Genomic DNA, 26,385 nt, shown 5'->3' with positions numbered 1-26,385 from the left:
TAGAAATGAGTGCCATATTCGTAATGAGCATCCCCAAATACCTCGAAAAGGATACCCATATAGCATATTTTGAAAAATCGTGTCCGCCATCTTGGATTTACAAATAAGTGCTATATTCGTTTTTCATCGACAAAACCGAGCACATCTGTAGGCACCTGATCGACAATGTCGGGCAAATCTGTAGGCACCTTTAACTTAATGATGAGTTAAGCAAGATACAATTTCCCCACTTTTGAGGGAAATGTTATTCCATGGCATCATTATTTGTATATTTGTGTGCGTGCCGACGAGCGTAGTTACAAGTTGCTTACGCCTACATGAATTTGGTTTTTGCCTCACTTGTGACAGTTCGTTTGATATGAAACTATCATTCTATGCGTTATTATTCTAAGGAGGAAACATATCATTGGTAGCTAAAGGCCAGAGGTCATAGGTAAATGTCCTATAATGATTAAGGTAACCTGTTTGGATAGCGTTTTTCGCCAATATGTCTACGGTTTCATTGCCTTGGATCCCGCTATGACCTGGAATCCACGCCAATACAACCTGAATGTTATTACTATGGCATTGATACAAGACCTCCTTGATCTTCAGGATATTATGGAATTTACTTTTACCAACAAATTGGTTTGCCAGAATAGCCTGTAAACAGCTTTTTGAGTCTGAAAAAATTATACTTTTGTTCAGTTTGTGAGATTCAACATAACTGAGAGCTTCAAGTAGGGCAGTAGATTCTCCTGTGAATATTGATGCTCAGGCATGGGCATTTACAGTTCAGAATAATTTCATATTTTGGGATCCATACAGCCGCACCGACACAACCATCAGCAGCCAGCTTGGAAGCATCCGTATACGTAGTCAACCAGCCCTGCCAGTCCTTAGCCAAGGCCCTATTAAACTGTCTGTCTGCAGCAGGGGAATCTTTGTAAATACCAAAGTCCAAGATTATCTCAGGTTTAAATATTATTACATCATAAAGACAAGAAAAAAAGGGATTTTTAGCGCATTGGAAAACGGGAGAATTGATTTTGATAAATTTGTGGTAACTTTTAAGAATGCAGGGTATATCTTTGATTTGCCAATATTTAGAAGATCTAGTTAGATCAGACAGTTCGTGAAGCTTGGCCAGAAGAGGGTGAGAAGATAGTTGCGCCACCATTATTAAGTAAAAATTAAAATTGTAGTTTCCATATGTTCGTTTAATGTTAGCTGTCAATATGACTTTTCGTTCAAAAATTTTTAACGTTATTTATTTAAACCTTTTTTCGTTTCTTCTTTTGTTATCGTAACTTTGGATTTGAGTCTTTCAGTCTAAATATCAATGTAAATGAAGTTTTTTATGTACCTGTACCAATCATAATACGTATTATTTTACTGAAATTTTAACTGTTAATTAATTATTATTTTTTTGTAACTATGAACTCAAGTAATTCAGTCGAAATATTAAGGATATTTATTCCTTAAATGTCACTTCATGCCTTTGTTGATTTTGTATTCAATGTAATATCATTGTTTTGTACATAGTTGTAATTGCTTTTACCATTATAGTGTTGCCAACACTCGCTGGTGGTTTCGTTTTTGTTTTTTGCCTTTAGTTTTGCTTATTTATTTTATTTATAGGAAGTGTTTTAGTCTATACACATATTGTTTTATTATTTATAAATTACATATTTATTTATTTATATTAATGTCTGTAAACTCTAATTATTTTACTGATAGCTCATCTGATGAGTTTGAAAGTGCTTGTAGTGATATTTCTATTTCTTCCGACTCCGATGGCCCTTCACTAGATGTCAAGTTGCAGTCAATTTTTTATGGAAAATCCAATTTCTTTAACCTGGTGCACATTAACGCGCACAGTGTCCCTGCACACATTTCTGAATTAAATACGTCATTCAACAACGGCATAGTCGATGGAATCTTAATCTCGGAATCTTGGCTCAAACCCTCTCTACCATCCCCCCTTTTTACACTTAATGGGTATAAATTATATCGAAACGACAGAGTTGGGACTGGTGGTGGTGGTGTATGTATTTACATCAAGAGTCATATTCCGTGCTCCGTCGTCAGCTAGTCTCCTAGCATTTATACTGGGTCTTTAGAGTATCTATTTCTAGACCTCAACTTACATCACACCAATATGTTAGTTGGTGTTACTTATAGCCCTAGTGTTAATGTAAACTATTTTAACTTATTTGAGACTACCCTTGAATCCTTGAGTGCCTCTTACGAACATGTAATATTGATGGGTGATCTTAATACTTGTTTATTAAAGAATAACTTTCGGTCTTCACGTCTGAACTCCATTGTATCTGCTGTGAACTTTGTATTGCTCCCACTTACTGCTACCCATCATTCTCCTAACTGTCAACCTTCACTTTTAGATGTTCAGATAGTCTCTAAACCTCAACCGGTTCTCCTGCATGGACAAACCACTGCCCCATTCTCGTACCATGACCTCATATATTTGTCTTATCGAGTACGCACTCCCAAACCTAAAATTAAAGTCATTTTTCAGCGTAGCTTTGGTAAAATTTCTGTGGATCGCTTGAGAGAGGAATTTTCTAATATTGACTGGTCTGCATTGATTGAAGCTAGCACGGTAAATGAGAAGATCAAAATTTTTAACAATCACATAATAAAGTTGTATGATTCTCATGCCCCACTCAGACCAGTACGTGTTAAGCATCTGCTTGCGCTTTGGCTTACACCAGCAATAAAGAAAACCATGAAACGTAGGGACAAGGCCAAGTCGATTCTCAAGAGGTTTCCAAGTGAAGACAATTTGCTCACTTATAAAAGGCTGCGCAATCTCTGCAATAGACTGTGTCGTTACTTCCACTCGTCGATGGAAGGCTTGTCTATGGGTCAAATTTGGAGGTTCTTGAGGTCACTTGGTGTGGGTAAAGATCGTGACTGTACTGTTGACTTACCTGACCTTAACTCACTTAACAAATACTTCACCAACTCACCGTTTACTGTTGCTGACTCTATCAAAACGGGCACACTCACTTCACTGGGCGCTGCTACTCATCCTGATTGTGTACCTTTTTCTTTTCGCGAAAGCACTGAGGGGGAAGTTAAGAAGAGTATACTATCCATAACTTCCAAGGCCGTGGGTGAAGATGGTATTTGCCGCGACATGCTGATACCTATCCTGGATGACGTTGCTTCAATTATCACACACATTTTGAATAATTCTCTTGCAACTAGCGTCTTTCCTAGCGATTGGAAATTAGCTCATGTCATTCCCATCCCTAAATCCGCTACTCCCACGGTTTTCTCCCAATTTCGTCCTATCTCCATCCTACCATTCCTGTCCAAGGTCCTTGAAAGCACTGTGCATAAACAACTTCACTCATATGTCTCTCGTCATGAACTTATAAGTCCATAACAATCTGGTTTTCGTCCTGGTCATAGCACTGTAACTGCTTTGCTTAACGTCACCGATGATATTCGTCAAGCCATGGATAATAGGTTGTTTACCATTATTGTTTTGCTGGACTTCAGCAGTGCTTTCAACTCTGTCGACTATGACATCCTCCTTGCCATTCTTTGCTCTCTTAACATCTCCCCTGCTGCAATTGCCTGGGTTGCAACCGCTATCAAAGGATCAGGAATGATGACATTTATTCCGATTGGTCCCCTTTGACTTCAGGGGTGCCACAGGGTGGTGTACTTTCACCTCTTCTCTTCTCGCTATTCATAAACGAGCTCACTAAATTAATTTCTCCTCCATTCCACTTATACGCAGATGACTTGCAAATTTATAGACATTTTGATGGAGCCAATATCCAATCTGCCATTGAATCTATTAATAAGGATCTTCTCGTGGTGAAGTCTTGGTCTGATGCGTTTGGTTTGCTTGTAAATCCTAGGAAATCACAGGCAATAATTGTAGGTAGCAACCGACTTTACTGCGGGTTAGATATTAATAATCTCCCCAAGGTCTCGTATGATGGAGTGAGTCTTGCATATGCTGAAAACACGAAGAACCCAGGTCTGATAATCGACCGTACACTGTCCTGGAGACTACAGGTAAATGAGGTTAGTCGACGCATGCACTTTCCCTATCATTCTCTCAAGCGACTTCAATTCTTCTTACCTTTCAACACCAAGGTTATGCTTGCTCAGTCCCTACTACTCCCTCTTCTTGACTATGCCGATGTTTGTTATTTGGATGTTACTGAGGAGCTGCTTAACAAACTAGAGCGCCTACAAAATCTGGCCATCCGTTTCATATTCGGTTTACGTAAATATGACCATGTCTCTGAATTTCGGACTAAATTGAAAGGGCTCCCAATCAGACTTCGCCGAGATATGCACGTTCTTTGTCTTCTTTATAAAATTTTAAATTACCCCCAGCTTCCTCATTATCTGTGTTCCCGTTTTTCCCCCTTATCCCTCAATTCCCGCCCAAAACGTACATGTGACACTAGAACTCATTTATATCCCCGATCCAACTCCAAATTCTTTCACAATTCTTTTACCGTAAGTGCAGCTCGTATGTGGAATAAACTACCTGCTAACATTCGTGACAGTCCATCGGTGGCATCTTTCAAACACAAATTAAAAGAGCACTTCCTGTCGAACGTGTTAGATAGTTTATAGGTAACATATTTGTAAACAAATGATCTGTTATTATAACATATATTCTGCTTATGTATGTATTTATGTATGTAAAGTTCATGTATGTGTGTATGTCTGTCGTATGTATATTATTATCATTTATATTTTATTCACATTTAAATTTTAATTTTGTTGTACAATAATTAGTCCCGCAGACTTCATTTTTGCACCACGGCTAGGGTTGGCTGGAAGAGATCTCTTATAGAGATAAGCTCACCTTTGTATATGTCCATTGTAACGTGTGTTTCATGTTTCTTTTCTTTGTACAATAAAGAATATAATAATAACATAAATAACATACAGTCGAATCGAGAACCTCCTCCTTTTTTGAAGTCGGTTAAAAAGTAGTTTATGTATTATCTTACTAATAATATGACGTGTTTATGTAATATTATTTGTAAGGCTTCGTTACAGATACAATGTTAAGGTGGTATGTCAGTTCAATTTGTACACAAAGGATTTTGGACATTCGTGTCCAAACGTATTTCCTAGTAAAATATTAATAATTATGGTATCAGTAAATCCTTGAATTGGTCATATTATATAAACATTTTAGTAGAAAATGCTGTGGTCCGTACCATACCACCTTAAGGAAAGTTTGTATTACGTATTTTGAGCTTGTAAGGGATGATAATGAATATTCATAGGATTTAATAAGGTCTCTGTTTCCCGTTATTAAATTTAACATCACGGACAGGAACTATACATAAATACTTATATCAAGTCTTTGTACGCCTTGGAAGGTCCGAAACAATGTATTTCCCGAAGGAAAGTGGCTCTACTTACAAATATTAACAAATTATGTTCTATGACTGAATGAAATGACAACGATTTAATTGCGATCCATTAAATATTTCAAAATATTAACAATGGAATAGAAGCACCTAATTTTCTTTGCCTGTTTTGTGGTGCCATAATATTCATTGATAATCTTCTCTTTCATGTCTAATGGTTGGATTACATGGCTTTAGAGAAACGATTTAATTGCGACCATAATTATTTAGGTCGCCGAGTGTACAAAGTACTACGCGTCCATGAATTTTTCGATAATTTTGCGGACATGGCTGTGTTATTGCGTGTCTAATGGGACTACGCTGAAGTAGAAAACAAGTCAACGGTCTACATACATTGACTTAAATATTTACTTTGAGCTCATTCAAAATTCAGCACAGGCCAGAACACATCCTTTACGTATCTAGTTCGGACACATGTGTTGTCCATTCTCACCTACGGGCCTCACATTCACTGGTTTAACAAACAGGTGTAATCGGACTTTGATATTGTACGACGGGAGTGAAATTGGCAATGTTTTCAATGAATTGATCATCTGGAAACTTTGTTTGAAACTGAATACAATATAATAGAAATTTATTTTCTCCCAATAGCTCACAAATATTACAATGGCAGTTTGTACAAATATAGATATAAATAATGCTACAATGGGACTGGTGTCCAAGGTAGGTAAAACCTGTGTTATGGATCACCAGGCGTTTAGTAGCAATAGAGCTCCTTGTGAAAGAGTTTGTCCTGGGAAGTACTGCCACCTTACCTATTTCTGCCGCCAAGCAGTAATGTTAGTATTACTATGTTCCGGTTTTGAAGGATAAGGGTGCTGGTGAAATTACAGGCGCATGGGACTTGTCAACTTATATCTCAAGGTGACGGGCGCAGTGGTAGCGCACCTCAGATATTCGCGATTTAAAGTTCTGCGTGGCACTGCAACTGTTATGGACAGGCGTGTAGCCTGCCATCAGGCGCACGACTTGTCTGTCCCGTCACTTGATATTATAAAAAAATAAAATAATAAAGGCTCCACCCCACAGATGTAACAGTAAAAAGTGTACGTAATTGCACTAGTTTAGCAAGCTATTATAAATCACTGAAAAACTTAATAATTGGAATAAGGCGCGCGTGTTAAGAGTGTAAGAAGCGCTCATTTACCTGCTTCGTCAGCCCTGTCAAGCCGCCGCGACAGCACCCATCTAAGTAAGACAAGCGGCGTGGCAACACAAAAAAAAAGGTTGGCATAAGAAATAATACAATAAACAATATTTAGATGACAAATCTCTGTAGCGTCGATCTGCCTCATTCTTATATTGCTGTGCCCTGCAGGGTTTATATGTTTTTCTATGTACCTATGCTTGTATGTAGCATCTGCACCTGTGCAGTTAATAAATGAGTAAATAAATAAAATGAAATGTGTTATGTATCCAGATTTGCACATACCTAAAACGTCAGGTCAATGCACTTGCATAAGCGCACCCCGGAACGCGCGCCCCGTGCGTTGCAACGTGACCGATGCAAAACTCGTCAGTTTAATTATAATTACGAGACAGTTTTCGGCCCAACGTACCTAACATCAGACGTAGACTAAATTCCTTTAGTTAAGATCTTTTTCGTATAAGTACTTTTAGACATAACGTACCTAACTGCGGACGTTCTCAAAATGATTTAGTTTAAGAAATACCTTTGTGGAAATTTAATATAGTTATTCATCATATTTTCTCGTCTCTACTTCATCTCCACTGCGGCCACCCTATATAATTAATGGATAAGAAATTGTTATTATTGTTATGGTTATTATTGTTACTGTTATTTGTTATTATCTAAATAATTGTAAAATTGTTGTAACTCATAAATGAACAATTATTAATGTGTATACACATATTATTATATTTATTGTTATACATATATATAACAATAAATATAATAATAAATTTTGAAATTGATGACATATTAAACGAAATTATAAAATTCAAATAACTTGATGATAAACTACTTTAAAAATAGAACAAAAATGTGCTACTGTTGACGATTAGTAATAAATAGTATTTTGTTTAATTGTTCATTTTATCGAATATCAAATCAAGAGATAATGTAAAAATTGTAATACAAATTTAGATTTATTTAGAATTTAGGCTTGACATTGCTATTACATATTACAGGGTTCATGTTAGATCTGTACTATTATCTAACTTAACACCTATGTAACAATGTGAATGCATTAAATAATTTGAATTTGAATTTGAGTAAAGTATTTTTTTATAACAAAGCTCGTCTCAGTCACTTAATTGGCGCAGTCGGTAGGATTCCCGTAGATCCTTCTGTACATCGAGTATCGTACGTTTTCTTGTTTAATTTGCCTGCACATATATTTAGTAAGATTGGTGCGTTTGAAGAGTGTGACAACTTTGGAAGACGCGATGATAGCTATCCTAGAAGAACAGAACTTTCAAACAGTGTACGATTTTTAAAATCCACACACGCGAAATTTCAGAAGTCCTAGACAATAAAATATACCGGCCATAGATAACCACCTAATAGATGCCGGATACAGGGCAACTGACGCGCACCACACATCCGTGCAATTGATCATATACAAAATTTTGCAAAAATTCATCACTTACTTTCGACCAAGTATCAGACCCGTGCGCATCTCCTGATAATCCTCAATTGTTACGCTGGTTTTAGTGAAATGAACTATAAAAATGACTATCTGTGTAAGTATATATATGTGTAAGGTAAGTTGTAACTACGTTATTTACAAGTTTCGCATAGGTCAAATTAAAATGGCTAACACAAAAAAAACTACGAAGGAAACTGATCTCTTGTTGATGTCTTTCGGACAGGTCTCTTTCTTTTATTGTGATCTTACAATTAAGCGTATCTTTTTATCGAAGACACGTGTAACACTAGGGTTGGGAAGATTTGAGATCGTCATCTTAATCACTATAAGAAATATTATTAGTATATTACTTTTTTAACTACGTTTATAGATAGCACTTATTGTTTATTATTCTTCGATAACGTTTCGTGTGAAATTGGTTACATAAATTTGTTTTATATATATATATATATTATTTTATGTCTTCTTTGATTATATTATAATAGTTATTCTTGTAACGTAATACAATGAATAACAAAGTCATGTTTTATCTTATCACCTTACATTGTATGACCTAAACCTTCAATTATGACGTTATACATACTTAACTCCATAATTAATTTCATTAGTTATGCTTTTGTAAATACGACAACTTATAATACTTAAGTACCTTGTTTTCTTAAATATCATCCTACAGTCGTAAGTCATTCAATAATTTACATTCACACTACCGTCACGCCTGTCTCCCATAGGTACCCCTATGGGTAGGCAGAGCAGAGCTTTTCTTTCTTTCTTTCTTTCTTTCTGTTCTTCTTTTGCTTCCAGATCGGCATGGAAGAATTTAATAATTTGTGTTACAATATTATCGTTTTTATTGACTAATTGGATGCAGACTGGTAAAGGTTGCCCATCACTAACTGTAAGTGCAATTTGAGTGCATTTCTAGTTCAACCTTGAACTAGCGAATCAGAAGGACTTGACCGTCCACTTCGCTCCTCCCAAACCCTTTCTTTAGAAATGCCCTCCCATTCTTCTGATTTTTTCTCTAACTCTTTCACTGTTTCTGCTATCCGATTGTGGAATTCTCTCCCTGAAAATATTCGACGATCCCCCTCTTTACATATTTTCAAACGACGTGTCAAGGAGCACTTTCTTGAACAGTGACTTCTTTCCCTTTCTGCCTTTAATGTCCTTGTTCTGTTGTTATTATAATCCTTCATCATAATATAATAAGTAAATATTTATATAATTATTTATTTATGTATTTACATTGATATCATTGTGTATTTATTATTTTTATTTATTTACTTTAAAATGATATATTATTGTGTTTATTATTAGTATTTATTTATATTATATACTATATTTATTATTAGTATTTATTAATATTGTTTCTCAATCTATCGCTGTGGTAGTATCTTGGTTGCACCCCCTTCTAGGTACTTTTCCTATCCTAAGGTTGCCTGGAAGAAATTGCTACTTAGCAATAAGGCCGCCTGTTGTGCGTATGTTTATCTGTACATGTGTTTATGTTCGTGTGTTTATCTGTGCAATAAAGTATATTCATTCATTCATTCATTCAAGGTCTTGAATGCATTCCTCGCGTTTCTTGCCTACCTCCGAATTTGGTGAGCTCGGTTCAGTACAAAATTTTCAACAGGCGGCATCTATTAGGAGGTTGTCTATGATACCGGCAAACAACTTCCAAAGATAGACACTCCACAAAGGCAACCATCTACATTTATACCGCATAACATGTCCCAAAATTACCAAAACTCTCAAGATTAATATAATCATTCAAGTAATAACTATTTTCAAGAAAGAAATTCTAATAATCGAAAGTCGCAAGGGTCATTTACCTTACGCAATGCACGGCAACCCGAACCCGAACCTTCCATAAGTACTACAGTTGAAAATTTTTACATACAGAAAACGAGCCTTTTGAAGTCGTAAGCACTCAAGCGTCTAGTAAATATAGTGAGGTAATAAATATACCTTTGCCGCAAATATTTAAAATTGCATTCCAATTATTTACACTCCACTAATGAGGGAAACATACAACTTGCCCCCCGGAGCGAATTAAGAGTAAAACTTCCGGTCAACTTTCTAACCGGGGATGCAATGTTAGATTATAAAGAGTTTATGACTAGGATCCGAATGCCAACCGTGTTAGTACAGTGTACACAGAGTTATGCTACTACGGTGACTCAAAATAATACCGTAATACCCCAAACTTTAGTAGTAACTGCCCCATTTCAAGTAGAGCCATTAGAATAAGAATTAGTTAGTGTTAATTGTACAGAAGAAACTGGTGAAATAGATAAGTTACTTAAAAAAATTTCTTAAAATTGAGATTTCAACATATGAATAAGTAAGAAAGAAAGGCGATAAAAAGTTGTGTATCGAATACAAGGATGTTTTTTTTACTGTGGGGAGATTCCTTTATCATTTACGAATGAAGCTTACAAAGGGAATGAAGGGCACTGTCAGTTAGAGCTAATATGTCGGCACACGGGTTCGCACGGTGCTCAAGATAAGTTAAGAAATACTCTTTTCCGGGCATATTGCACAGCTTTTTATACGTGCAGCTTGTGGGTCAATTATACGTGAAAGGCTTACAGTGCTCTTCAATTTAATAACGCGTAGGGTGCTGTTGGAGCTGCCGCGCTTCTGCAGTGCATCAGGAATGTTTGCACATGTGGATTATTTTTACGCCATAATGCGTAAAAGATGCGCATCCCTAGTGCACATACAGTGCGTGGCAGCTCCAACAGAATTACTGTACATGATCGCCCACAGAACGTACTGTTGCGATTATATTACCCATTGTAGCACCATTTCAGGCGGGATGCAAATAGACTGTGTACTCTTAAGTTCGACTTAAGTTCCTTAACTTTTTTTAAACTTAACATTAGCTAATAAGAAAGTTTAAGAAAAGTTTTTTGTAAGTCCTAAAACAAATTAGCCCTTGTTGTTCAATAAATAAATTATTATTATCCAGTTCTTAGGTTTTCGCGATTGTTACACATAGGAAATCAAACAATTTTTTCGGATTTAAATCGCGTATATTGGTTGATGTGATCCATCATCATCAACCGTGATCATGGGACCTGCAAAGGGCCCGAAACGTCGGTTTGTTTGAAAAAACAAATAACGCGATTTAAATCGGGAAAAATAGTTTCATTTCCTAAATTTTTATTATTAAGTAAAACTTACTTGTAAGTTGTGGTAGAACCAAAGCGATCCAGTGACGGAGATGGAGAACCAGATAAATAGCGTGAACACGGAGATTTGGCTGAGGTGCAGAGCGTTTAGTACAGTGGATAGTACAACAGCGAGCGCGTGACATAGCACGATGGGCAGTGCGCACCGATCGATAATGTCCCATGGCACTTCCTGGAAATACGAACACTTTCAGACATTGCCTCGCCTATTACTTCCCAAGCGGCTTCTAATCGAGCGGAAGTATACATTTATACACAAAATTTATTCCGTCACTAAGGACTTAACTAAAGCATCATAATTATATTCCCTATTCATTTAAATAAAAACACACAAAATATTTCCATAGCGGTGTTAGTGAATACTAAAAGTTCACATATGTGTTTTATTGGTGATTTCATTTTATAGCATTCAGTTGATTTAGTACATGATGCGTACATATCTGGCGAATGCGCTTCAATGTGGGTTGCACGCGCGCTACACGCGTGCTGCATGTGTGCAGTTAAATACACGTTAGGATATATGTCGCGTAAGCAGCACGCGAACAGATCGCACTCTATTTTAAGTAATGCACGAGCCTTTCGCAAACATGCGCATTTGCGGCGCATTCGCTAGATCTGTAGGCACCCTAACGTTCTCATAAATTTTGCTCTAAAAATACAATTTTATGTAATTTTGTTTGTTTGTTGTTATCAATAAGCTTTGAGACTCCTGCTAAAGGGGAGAAGTTAACTGGACATGAGACTGGTTGGCAATGGTTCAGATCATAGCAGAACCATTGCACTTTATCTTCGGTATTTGCTGAAGAAAAGTATGCGAAAACAAGAAGCAGATGGAATAGTGATGACATTCACCCGGAATTATATCATAATGTCGAAAATATCGTTGAAAGGATGAACGTTTGCCAAGACTTTAGGTTATTTGTCGAATATTGTATTCCACAAGTACTCCACATTTTTATTTTTACTATGATAAATGTGTTAGTAATTTGTAATCCGGTTTGTATTCATGATAATGTATTTATTTATTTAATTTTTCCTACACTATACAAGATACACTTTATTATTGCTCACACACAAGAACTAAAACAGTATATAAACAACTTAGGACTAGTGTGGACAAAGGCAGAATTGTCGCTATGGGCGATATCGTCCAGACATCCCGACAAGATAATTCATTTATATAAAAAAAATACATTAAGGGTAGACACCAAGTGTCTACTTATAGTATAATAGTATATATAAGTTTTAGCAGTCTTAATTTGAAGATTTCAGTTAATGAGATGCTTGCGCAACATGTGCTTGGCAGATAATTTAGTCTGAGCTTGACTTACAAGGGGCGGAAGCGTGTTCCATAGACGATTTCCGTGAGGGGGTCAACGACGAAGGGTGAAAGAATTACAAAAAAAATCAATTCAGTGAGAAGAAATAAAACGCTTGAAGCTATGGGAGATCGAAGATCCTACTCTAGCCGAGCGGTTTGAAATTGAAATGTACGTCTAAGGTAGAAAGTAATAATAATATACAATAATAACGCAACACACTCAGCCCCGCACTAGGGAAAACCCTGTGTTCCGGGTGCCATGGACACACACATAAACAATCACAAATTACACCCAAACTCACGAGAGAAATAAATGTAGGCCATACACGCCAAGCAGCACACTCACATCTAAATTTATACTATAAGATATCTAATAGAATTTAATTTCATTGTATATTTTAAGAGTTTAAATTCCCTCAAGATATCTCGAAGAAGGTTTCTGGATAATTTAAAGTAAAAGTGGGCACAACTTTATTAGTAGATCACAAGAGTGCTTTGAGAAACTATCTGTAGGTAGTGTTAAGAGTGATTCTTATCTTTTTTCTCAAACCCTTCTAGAATGCTACAAGACCATCTGTAGAATGTAACAGTTTTTATTTAGTCTTGTAGACACTTTTTAGATAATTAATAGTCTATGATAGTTTTCTTAGTAATACTATTTTAAAACCAAAATACTAAAGCGTTACAAACATAAAACGCAATTATCTTAATACTAATTCATTTCAAGTTTAATAGCTTACAAAATACAAACTATCAAAATTGCAACATGGCGAAATTAGATATAATATTTCTAACTTTTTCGCGCAATGTTTAATCGGTTAGAAAGCGCGAATTGACGTGCAACTTTAAATAGATTGTGAAAAGTGATATAAAACCTGTTATAAAAGTAATGCGCTCGCTAAATTTTAAATATTTATGTGTAAAATATACATAGGAAATGAAACTATTTTTCCGGATTTAAATCACGTATATTTGTTTTTTCAAACAAACCGACGTTTTCAGTCAACCGTGACCATGGGACCTGTAAAGGGCCCGAAACGTCGGTTTGTTTGAAAAAACAAATATACGCGATTTAAATCCGGGAAAATAGTTTCATTTCCTATGTGTAACAATCGCGAAAACCTAAGAACTCGATATATAAAATATACACTTATTAAAACTACAGTTATCGATTTTCGGTTTTAAATATTTATAGAAACTTTAAATATACGAAATAAGTCACAAAACAAACCGTTTCCAAGAAGTTCTAGGCTTCTTCAAGCTAATTTCAACCAAGATTTACTTTTTAAAAAGAAAAGAAATGTTTCTCGGTTACTTCATAGTCATTCTTTAAAAATAAAAATGGCGATAAGAATTTAAAGTTTTTTTCAAAACACTGTTGGGAGCATTTTGTCTATAGCTTTATCTATAGAAAACTTTAGAATACGAAAAGATTCTTTTTAATTTCTTTATATAGTTGGTCTTGTAGAAGAATATTCACTCCTATGAAGCTTTTGTGATTGTTTACAAAACGCGATGTTTCTAAGCGATTTTTTTCTTTTGACAGTAGTTAAGTCATCGTATTCCCGGAAAACCCCTGACTCAGCGCTGCCGAAAATGCAACCGATGCAATTAGCAAATTAACGCAATATTTATTTTATAATTCGAAGATCAGACTTGTCGTGGCTTTGGTACAAACTTGTATTCTCTTAATTAAATAAATTTTATTTTAAAAGAGGCTTTTTTCGGTTGCCCGGACATAATTGGCGCAGTCGGTAGGATCGCGAGATCTCGGTTTGAATCCTTCGAATCAGTGTTCGACCGAGATATCGATTTTAATCGATAGTCGCGATCCAAGAAGGATCTAGGCGCGTTTCCAATAACCTGGCTGGGATTGGATCAGATAAACCGGCAGCTTACGCATTCAGAACACTTTCAGATACTGAAACACGATATTCAACAACAGAGAAGGAACTATTGGCGATTATCTGGGCCGTTAAGTACTTCCGACCTTACTTATATGGTCGCAAATTCACGATCTATACAGATCATAAACCCCTGACATGACTTATGTCTCTGAAAGATCCTAATTCCAAATTAACACGATGGCGCTTAAAGTTAGCCGAATACGATTACCAAGTTGTCTATAAGAAGGGCAAACAAAACACTAACGCCGATGCCCTCTCCCGAGTTAAAACTTTTCATAACAGCATCAATTCACTAGCGGTCAACTTAGATGATAACGACGACGATAACCTTATTAATAGGATCTTTGACGATGTACGCGCTGAAACTGACAACATAAATAGAACCTTGACGGCAGATAATGTTCAAGAAATCTTAGAAAACGAATCTGATAGTATAAGCATAGTGACGTCACAGTCAAATGATCTAGTAGCCACAGCTCATACACAAGACGATAATGAAAACAGAGGCATACCTATCATATTTGATGCAATAGATAGACAACTGAAACAATTCCATATTAGGACCACTCCAGGCTCAACGTATCGCGTAGATAACAGAATAACACACAATCTGAAAGCGTCAAATTTCTTAAAGAGCATACTATTCCGAATAGAGTCTTTCATTGTTATTTCTACGACGATAAACTATATTATGATTTCTCTAAAATCTACACCACTATATTTAACTTATCAAGCTAAACCCTAAGCTTATCAAGTGCACATCTCGTGTAACTCTCGTGGAAAATAAATCCGAACAAACAGAATTAATTAAAAAATACCACGAAGGCAAAACTATGCACCGTGGTATTCAAGAAACTTACAAACATTTACATAGGAACTATTGTTGGACTAACATGCTACTTACAATACAATCGTTTATTTATAAATGTGACATCTGTCTTAAAACCAAGTATGAACGCAACCCGTTGAGACCACCACTAGCCTTGACTGAAACCTAGACAAAACCAATGCAACACCTTTTCATGGACCTTTACTCTTCTGGAGGTGCCACTTTTCTAACTGTTATAGATTACTTCTCTAAATATGCACAAGCCATTCCCCTTTCAGCGACCAGCAGCGTTCACGTTGCTGAAGCTTTACTAAAAATATTTTCCATCCTAGGACTTCCTCTTCAATTAACTACCGATTCGGACAGTAAGTTTGATAACGATATGATTAAAGAAATTTGCGCATCCCATAATATAAACATTCATTTCACGACACCGTATAACCCAAACTCTAATTCACCTATTGAGAGATTCCATTCCACAATCGCAGAAATCATTAGAATTCAGAGAATGACGAATAAAGATGACCCCATTCAAACTATATTGACCTATGCACTAATTGCTTATAACAACGCAATTCATTCTGCAACAGGCTATACGCCACATGAACTCTTATTTGGTCAGACAGCATCCAGAAACCCTTTAGAAATCTATCACCCTCACGAATTCTACTAAGACTATGCTAGGAAACACCGCAGTAAAGCGGAAGCTGTTCAAGAGTGCGTCGCAGCGCTCACATTCAAAAATAAAGAACAGGTCATAGCAAAACGTAACCAAGATGCCAAGGAGATAGCCTTCAAAATAAGTGAAACCGTCTATAAGCAGGTAGCTAAAACAGCACGGAACGATAAGACGAAACCAGTATTTAAAGGACCCTATCAGATCATTCACCTTCATCCAAACAACGCGTCTGAAATAATAGGAAAACACCCCAACTCTAAATCTATTAGAGTGCATTTTAAGCTGTTACGGAGACCACACCTTGTTCCAGGTCAGTCCTCAAAGGAGCCCTCGTGCTCAACGTCGTCGCCGCCGTCGTAGACATCTCACCAATAGATAACACACAAGGTGTGCTTATCCTAAAGCAAGTACAGGTCTATAAGCAAAATGACTCCTTTAACTTAATCTGCATTTATAACATAAGCGATTTAGAGCTTGCAGCTGTTAAAATGATGACAGTTTTCATAGACACTACAGCTACAGAGGCAAGCATTACCTCGAACTCCTTGCATAGATTATATAAGGAACAAATTAATAGCACTTTAGTTATGATAGATAGTAAGTTAAGTTTTATTACACCTTATACACGTATTAAGAAACGTGGTTTAATTAATGGTTTAGGTTCTATAGTTAAAGCAATAACCGGTAATTTAGATGCAGATGACGCTACTAGATTCCAGTCAGAAATAAGTAAGATTTAAAGTAGAGTTAACTACATCGGAAATTCTCAGAAAAATTCTATTGTTTTGGCAGAACAAACAATTGATCTTTTTAACGCACAACTTAAGAATATCCACAATAAGCAAAATAAACTTTTATCGATGTTACAGAATGTTACCACAACAACTAGCGTACTTAATACTAATATTTTATTTTTAGATATTTACATTCAGATTCATTTCAGTCTGCAATTAAGTTTAGAGAAACTTATGATTTTAGAAGATGCACTTACATTTTCTCAGTTAGGTATAATGCACCCTAGTATTATTAATCCACATAGTTTACTAGACGAAAAACGTACCTTGCATGATCAGTTCTCATTTCACTCCGCAGTAGAAATAAACCCAAATAAAATTCACGAGATTGAAACAATTATAGAGGTAAAAGCGTATAGCGCAGAACAAACACTTACCTTTATTTTAGTTATTCCTTCCTCGGTCTACCCTGAAATGTACGATTTATTACATTCCTATTCCATTCCCGATAAACAAAACCTAACTATAATACCTAAATCCAAATACCTTGCACTGGGAATCGATGAGTATGCCTACGTGGAGGAGCACTGCCGCCGCATCACAGATGATCTGCAAATCTGTAAACAACTAGATACAAGAAGTATAAGAAACAATGAAGGTTGCCTAATACAACTCATCCAGCACCAGCAACCTAACTGCACACGCGCGCACATGAACCTGAAACATGGCAAAATACAACGTTTAAAAGACAACAGCTGGCTGATAATAACTACCCAAGAAGAGATCTTGAAGACAGGATGTGGAGTTAGGACAGAATACAGAAAAATAATAGGTACTTACGTCATCACCACTATAGATGATTGTCAGATTCATCTCATGAATACAACGCTGCAGACACACGTCAAGAAAATTGAAATAAATGAAGTTATTCCACTACCAAAAGAAGTGTATGAAACTCCGGTATCCGTGCATCTCAACATAGAATTAGAAGATATACAATTAGACGACATCCATGAACTCGTAAACAGAGCCGAAGCTATCCTAGAACCTGAAGACGTCGACTGGCCCCAGCTGATGATCACTCCTAGTTGGAGCACGATAATACTCTACGCCATTTTGATAGTTTACATAATTTACAAACTCTACAAATTAAAAGTTAAGAGAGCAAAGGACATTACAAAGATGAAACCACGGAACGAGGACGTTCCCGGAAGTTGCAGGATGCAGCTCCGACTAGATGAGGGAGGAGTTAAGTCATCGTATTCCCGGAAAACCCCCGACTCAGCGCTGCCGAAAATGCAACCGATGCAATTAGCAAATTAACGCAATATTTATTTTATAATTCGACGATCAGACTTGTCGTGGCATTGGTACAAACTTGTATTCTCTTAATTAAATAAGTTTTATTTTAAAAAAGGCTTTTTTCGGTCGCCCGGACATAATTCAGTACTACAAAATCTTTTTAAAAGTTATAGGGAATAGTGAGCGTATTATGCAATAAAATACTTTTCAAAATACTAGGTGAAAAAAACTATTTAAAAATGCACTTTGTCGTAAAAAACGTTAATCTGTATAATTATATGGAATGTGTTATATATGACTAGAAAGGTGAATAAATTCCCTATCACATAAATGTAAGGAATATTTTGATGACATACCTAACTTGTGTTGGAACAAATAAAATTTTCATTACAAAATTGAGGTTATTTCTTCACGCCACCCACAATTCATACAATGATTTCAGTGTATTATATTGACAGACGGCACAATACACATACACAACATTGAAGTACAGTAGTTTACGCGCTCATTTCTATTATTTTTGTCACTTATTTGTCAACAAACAAATGCTGGCCATGACCGGCCCGAGCGCGAATTACGACTATTGTATCCAGGGTTGCCAATTTGTGGGGAATTCCCCAAATTGTGGGGAGTTTCAACTAGATTGGGGATTTTGTGGGGATTGGCGCTATGTGAGGAAAATGTAGGGATTCTAACATTTTATCATTTTGCTTAATCTATCAATTGCTGATGCATCGCTAGTTTGACCGTTACAGTTAGAAACACTGTGATGGACTATCTCGACGTGTTTTTCAACATCGCACATCACTCGTATTATTAACAAGCAGCTTAAATGGAATTACTATTAGAGCACTTTGTTCTGAATTGTAAAATTACCAGTCGGTGCATGTTGAGTTCGCAATTCTTTCTCCCGCTTAGGACGGTTCCCGGTATGAAGCAAAACGAAATCAGCTATTGATAAACAAAGCCGAGTAGTTGGTACTTCCACACCACAACTTACCACTCGTCAACTTCAAATATTAAATATAGGTCGAAAGTCATTGATTATTTCTAACATTAACATAGTGTCACCAAATGCACAACAAATAATCAATTTACTTAATTTTGTAAGGCAAAGAAAAATTATTTTTTGTTCAGACTGATTACAGATTAATGTTGAATCTCATTAATATTATAATTAATATAACTGCCTCAGTGGCTGAACGGTTACCATGCCGGACTGCCATGCAGAGGTCCCAGGTTCGATTTCCGGGTCGGCAGAAATATTTTTATGGCCTACATTGATGTCTCTCATGAGTTTGGGTGTAATTTGTGGTTGGCTACGTGTGAGTCCATGGCACCCGCGACACAGGGTTTCCCTAATGCGGGGCTATGTTGAGTGTGTACGTTATTATTATTATTAATATTAAAATAAATAAACGATTTAAGGTCATCAAATTTTATAATTAGTTTTACTTTTTACATTCTGTTTACATTCACAGCAAATGTAATAGATTATTACATTTTGAGTTTCTTAATTCTTTATTATATTTTTAAGCGATGTATTTCTAATAAATAATGAAAACTCGAGATGTGGGGAATTTGTGGGGAATGTGAACTTTGCTCTCCCCAAATTTGGGGATTTAACCGTGATTTTTGGGGATTTTGAACAATAGGCATTGGCAACGCTGATTGTATCGAATGATGTGACTTAATATCCAAGGTTCACCACCTCCACCAGATATTTTAATATTCTTTACTTTATCCATTTTGCATGAACTCTTACAATCTTAAAATCTACTGAAGACGCACTATAACGTGTTTATCAATAAGTACAAACACTACAGAATGTCTATAAATTAAATATATCTAGAATAAACTTAAGAACACTAGTTTTTAGAGTATTACAATAGACTTTACTAGATGTGTATAGAACAATTTTACTAAAAATAATCAGTTGCTCTACAGATGAACTTAACATAAGGACTATAAGAGTAAATCTTAACAGAGATTACACTTAATTAAGCTGTTTGGTATTAAGAAGGTGTTAAAATTTTGACTTGAATGAAATAAGTCTATAAGAACAATTTATTTTTTCTAAAACCATTTATAGATAGCTATTATCTAAATCAATACCATATTAAGACTGTTTATAGATATAACAGTTTTAAAGCGTATAAAATGTGCTCCTTGGGACATATTCTCCCGACCTGGGAATCGAACCCAGGACCTCTGTATGGCAGTCCAGGAAGGTAACCGTTCGGCTACGGAGGCAGTTAAACGAGAAAAGGGTACTTAGTTAAAAGTCTTATGGACCTACCTACGTTCACGGATTAGAAGTCAACTTAGACGAAGAAAAGTAGAGTTGCGCTCATACTTTGGCAAACCAAAGTCGAACCTAATACAATTGTTATGAAGACGATCCAGCGCGTTCAAAGAAACTTAAGAGCTCTTGCTGTAACACACATCAGCATACTTGGTGTAACGGGCTGGTGTCCGCAACTTGACTTCAATGCGCATAACATAATACATAGGCGCAAGAGCTGACTGAGACTAACTAAACTAAAACTAATCTTTGACTGTGATTGACAGCTCTTACACATCAGCATAATTGGCAGCAACACTAAAACCTGAACAAGGAGAGTGTTGGTGTTGATGGGAAGAAATGCTTAAACCCGTAAAGCCCTCTTTATGTGTTGGCCAACGACAACCCTTTCATAAATCAGACTCCTGGGAAATGTATAACAATGATCAACCTCAAATTATTTACTTGAATGTACAATTTTGTTATGTTTCTTTTTATTCGGAGGGCTAATCTTCGATCGCAAAATTAAATTCCAAACAAATAAATAATGACACTAAAATACTCAAAGATAAAGAATATGAAAAGTCCCCGAACTGCGATTATCTATTATCTTTATAAAAAGCATTTCGAAATTTCCCGTTTTCGGTTACATATATGTTATGTTACGTTTTCGACTGGGTTGACAGGGTCAAAGGAAAACACATTATACAAAAATTTGTAGACTTTTTCATGTTCTTCATTCGTGAATATTATTTTGTAACTTTTACGGCTTTATTGATAATGTTGATACGAAGAGGATTATTGAGATTTTACACGGAAAAAAAAACAATGGAAGTGCCATAAGTCTCGATTACTATTAGAATCGATGTCGCCAAAACTCACACATTCTTTGAAAGTTTACGAAATCTTGACTGGTCGTAGTTTCAAATTTAAAAAGAAATAACCAATTCTGAATTGTTAATATAATTTAAACTTTACCCTGTTGGCATATCGTTGAAAGTTCAATACCATCAATAACTGCAAGTTACGACGTTTTGATATTAAATTGAAATTTCAATCAATGTCCTGCCATCTAGCGGTTAATTGCTGAAGCACGACTGATTGGAGTTGTTTATTTAGTTCTCCAAAAAAGAAGCGACCATATTGCAGGGGTACAAGCTTTATTTTCGTTTCTTGTAACAGAAAATAGATTTCGATAAACAGAAAATTGAAAATTTATTAAAACAAGACTTACCGATGATTTGAAATACTACTACGAGTAATATTATTGCGCTATCAATTTTGCACTACAAAACAGCACAATAAGGCATTTTTCCAGGATTTTATAGGATTCACGCGAAGGAATTGACACAACCATACCGGATAAAGTGAAAATGGCGGACTGAGCTCACACATAGGTCCTAAGAGACCTATAGTTGGCACGCGTGTGAGGCTAACTAACCACTTCTTCTGTATTTTCTGTTCTGTGAGATTTTACCCATGTTATACCTTTATAATTTAATTACATAAAAGAATCCACGCAATTGAAATTCATGTATCATGTCAAAGACAAAAATTGTAATAAAAGAGTACTTGCAAAATTTAAACAGAATGAGCGTTTAATTAAAAAAAAATATTAAAAAAATTGTTTTCAGACAACCTTTCTTTAAAGTCATGTACAGGTTCGATCTGCTTCTGGCGGCATGATAGCCCACACAAGGCAATTGAAAGGCCTCCCTTTCAGGCAGTCTGATATCATTTAATATCAACGGCACATTGGGTTAACCGACTGAACGCAGGCAAAATTTTTGATCGACACACTACGAAGTTAACACCTCAATTGACATGACATTACTACTTGAGCGACGTTACGATAGTGCAATGCTGTGAAGTGGGAACAATTCGATTTGCTAAAACCAATACGAAATGTGGTTGGTAATCGCACACTTTTCACTTACGATTCCAAATTACGGATACATATTACTTAGTCCATATGCTTAATTAGGTATCGTATATAAAAGTTGTTCATTCGTGAAACTCTATTGCAACCAGAGATGGCCAAGCGCCCCGGGTTTTAACCCGGCGATTGTTAACGCTGGGTCTAAATCGGATTAAGACTTAGTAACCCTAACATCGAGGGCAAAAACTATTAAAACTGAATATTTGTTATAAATCGAGTTTTGTTCAAATGTAATGATATTATAAAATGTTTATTCTTTCTAATCCAGACGATTGGATTTGTCTTTCTATTGAATGGATTAGCTTGAAAATCGCATTGGAATCAATCGATACAAATAATCGTTACATCGTATGCACATGAATCGATCTTTATAACAATTAGTTTCAGTTTCTCTTTGCCTCTCTAAAAACCATTTTTCACGTCGAAATTTGTAAGAAGTATGGAATTATACCAAATTCCGTATTCGCCCTTTCTACCGACCATTTTGAGTGAAAACCCGGTTAAAACGCAGACGGGTTGATTGGATTTTTAACCACTGCCCATCTCTGATTGCAACAACCAAGCCATCCGTCAAGCGTGGTGAATGTTGCAACGCTGCGGTGGATTGTTATAGTCAATCCTGGTTTAGGATATAATACTTTCAAACTGACCTTTGACTGTGATTGAGAGCTCTTAATGAGAGAACCGCGGCGCGCCGAAGGCCTCCGGTGCATGGAAGGCGCGGTAATGGACGCGCGCCGTGTCACGTCGCCTGCCACCATCGTCGCTACTCTTCACCGACACTCGCTCAACACTGACAAAAGTTTATTTTCTATAGGTACTTTGACAGTTTCAAAGTAATCACTGAAGTAGGGATGGCCGATGGTAAATTTGTCTATGGCACACAAAAGGAGAGAACGCAGATACAATCAGCTATGCTAAAATGATTATATCTTTGTAAATAAGTATTAACTTTGACAGTTTCAATTTCGTCATTAATAAAATAAATAGGTATACTGATGGTAAATTGCTGAACATTTTTTCTACTTATTTAGGTTAATAGTAATTTTTATTTATACTTATATATCACGTATTTGAAAGCTTGCCAAATTCAAAATTTTGTTGTAACCAAGACCAATTTGTCTATTTAAATATTTTAAATGATCTGAAAATATATTTCCTTTAGTCAGAGGTTTTTCATAGCATAAGTGATGATACTATTTTTAATTATTATATTATACTTTATAATATATACATAAAGCATATAGACTCATTTTACTTCCGACCTAATATGAATAGCCTTTCAGGACTACGTTGTATTTAAAATTCGAAAATTTAAGTGAGCTCTTGCTGAACAGTCTTCATAGAAAATGTATTGAAGGACGTCAGATCAACAATAGGAGTGATTGAAAACGAATAAACAAAAAGATTAAAATCAAACCAAATCTTTGTCTTTACACTTGAAATTGTCACATCGACTAAAACCACTACTTATTCGTTAGTTAGATTCTACTGATAAGAATGACTTGTATTTGTTTTTTTTCATATCACTACTAACATTTAATAGATGGAAGTAAGTATCTATGTAATCATTGATTTTATAATGAGCCATCCTTATCAGTACACTTTTAATATGATCTTTAAATGCATAATTCTACGTCCCAACTGGATCCAAACCCGAGTGACCTGCATTCGGCTATTGAATAATATTGTAATAATAGAAGTAGGTTCCTCGGGAGCCCGGGTGTCTTGTCGTAAATAGAAAGTGCAGTCGATGAAATGTCGCGAATCATCGCGGTACGATCGCTGCGCCCGATAGCAGCCGGAGCTGGTGTGTCCACCCACATACCTATGTATTTTTACCCCGGGAACAGTCACTGAAGCTCTTTGACACGACCTAAAACAATCTCGCGCTGATTTATATCATTTTTGATTGACATCGCGTAGGACTCGCTGTTCGTTTAACATTTAATGAGCGACGAGAGACAGCTAATTGTTTAAACTAAAAACTTTAATATAAACGAAGCTATTGTTAAATTTTTTTAGGAATTTGTGTCCGCAACTTCATCTGTTTGGAAATAGTAAATGACCGGCTTTAAACAAAACTATTCCTCTTAAGGGTATTTTTGTAAAACAGAGTATTTGCGTATTCTTACAAAGTCTCTGTTAATAATATTTATCACTCATGCAAACTTTCTGCTTCAGTGTCGTAAGGGTGGATTAAGTTTCTATAAATAAGAGAAATTGTATACAACAGGTCTACGGTATTTTAGTTCTAAGATTTATAAACATGCTTTATGCAAAAATATTAATTTATAGTTACGGATATGCGGTAATATGTCACTCGGGAAATGCTCTTTAAATGCTCTAAAAAATCTAAATTCAGTTTTTTTGGTTGTTTACAGTATATATTATTTTTAGTTCTACTTTTTGACATCCTAAATGCTTTTTTTTCACAATGTAGTCGTGTAATCACATCCGTTATTATATTCTTATCTCAATTTTTGACATTAAACATTTTTTTCTCGATGTTAATTCTGAAAAGTAATACATAATATATGACAAATAACCGGAACAGTTACTTCACGGAAAGAATACTTCGGTCAAAACATTTTAGTTTATTTGCTTTTTATGTACTTATATTATTGAAGCAGCATGCAAGGGTTGTGTTATTGACAGTCCCATTTGCATATTTAGGCATCAATTGCGCGATCTACTCTTACAGCACTATCGTGGTTATGTAACAGTAAAGTCCCACATAATAACCAAACACTTCAGCACAATAAACTTCAAACAAGTATTAATTATGCACTGCACGGTTTAATTTGAACCCGTTCTAAGATATATTTTTTAAATTGAAACTTAATAGTGTAAAAAAGGTAATATAGAGAACACGTACGCAGAAAATCAGTGTAAAAGGAAAGTTGTTGCAGGGGTAGTGGTGAAAACGCTGTGTTGAGTCGCGTGCACAACCTGGAAGAGGGCGGGCGCGCTCCAGCGGTCGCGGGCTCGCACTGCCCGCGGCGCCGGCGTGTCCACTCTCGCGCCAAATTTAAACACGTACGCATTATTATTTATTACTACATATTTGCTTAGATTGTAAAATCAGATACTCTAGGTGCCAGTCTGGAATGATTTTTTTGGCAAAACATCGAAATTTTAAATAAGTCTCGAATAGAAACAAGTATTTTTAACCGACTTCAAAAAAAGGAGGTCAATGCCCTCTGTCAAGGTACAAGCACAAATCAATAAACACTATTTTCAAATCTATGTTTTTTCATTTCCATTATCGAACGAAACATCGTCTTGCGCTATACAAACTTGCAAAAAAAAACTGCTGCATCCAGTCTAGCCAAGGGTGGAATTACATTCCATACATAGCTTATTTTTTACATTTATTGCTAATTTTCTATTTTATGACATTTTTTTCACAATGATCGCATTGAATCAAATTTATCAATTACATAAAAAATATTTGAAAACATTCGAATATTTGACTGACTGTTTTGTGTGTTTTGTGTGACTGTATTTTCGTTATTGAGAATATGTTACGCAACCCTAATACAAGTAATACGTCGAGTAAGCACCGCCCCAATTCAGTATGGACAACGACCCATTGCACGAGGTGCCGATGCAGCATAACGTGACCGGCTAACGACATCGATCACCTCATCGTGGCTATTTTAAAATTCATAATAATTCATTATTGTACCTACCATCGGTCGAGTCTCATATTTTTATTGTCTTGTAATTTTAATTATACTTTATTAGATAAAATTTTTTTTTTTTGGATCTTCCGCTGCAAAACCACATAATTAATATAATAATATTAATATAATAATATTATAGAATAGAATAATAATATATATTTTTATCGACAAATTATGTAACGAAGTTTGTTCAAATTGATTTCTCCGTAGTATTGTATATAAAATAATAATGTAATAAATTATAAATAATGAAAATAAATTGCAATTGTTTAATATAAATCATCATAAATCATGCCGTACTGTAAGAAAAAAATAAAAATAAAAAGTACATATACGAGTACATACATACAATACACATAAATTACATAAGCAATAAAAGTAACCAAATAGCTAACTGTCCTTATCCTACAGAAAGAAAGAGACCCGTTACGTCAATTTCAATTTTCGAACCAGAAGCGATTGA

The 26,385-nt window shown here is 35.6% G+C and overlaps 1 protein-coding gene across 1 annotated transcript in view; it reads right to left on the bottom strand.

Annotated features, from left to right (window-relative positions):
- LOC113229785 (D-beta-hydroxybutyrate dehydrogenase, mitochondrial) overlaps positions 1 to 25,224 on the bottom strand; it is a 99,991-nt gene extending 74,767 nt beyond the window's left edge. The window contains exons 1-3 of the mRNA XM_026463467.1: positions 25,112 to 25,224; positions 22,884 to 23,026; positions 11,231 to 11,410 (exon numbers count right to left, since the gene is read on the bottom strand). Coding sequence (XP_026319252.1) covers positions 11,231 to 11,410; positions 22,884 to 22,994 — 291 coding nt within the window. The 5' untranslated portion in view covers positions 22,995 to 23,026; positions 25,112 to 25,224. The remainder of the gene's footprint in view (positions 1 to 11,230; positions 11,411 to 22,883; positions 23,027 to 25,111) is intronic.
- Positions 25,225 to 26,385: the final 1,161 nt, after the last annotated feature.

Source organism: Hyposmocoma kahamanoa, unplaced genomic scaffold, assembly GCF_003589595.1.
Source record: "Hyposmocoma kahamanoa isolate Upper Pololo Valley unplaced genomic scaffold, ASM358959v1 62, whole genome shotgun sequence".
Taxonomy (NCBI): Eukaryota; Metazoa; Arthropoda; class Insecta; order Lepidoptera; family Cosmopterigidae; genus Hyposmocoma; species Hyposmocoma kahamanoa.
Note: the sequence above shows the minus strand (reverse complement) of the source record. Positions and strands in the feature narration are given on the sequence as shown.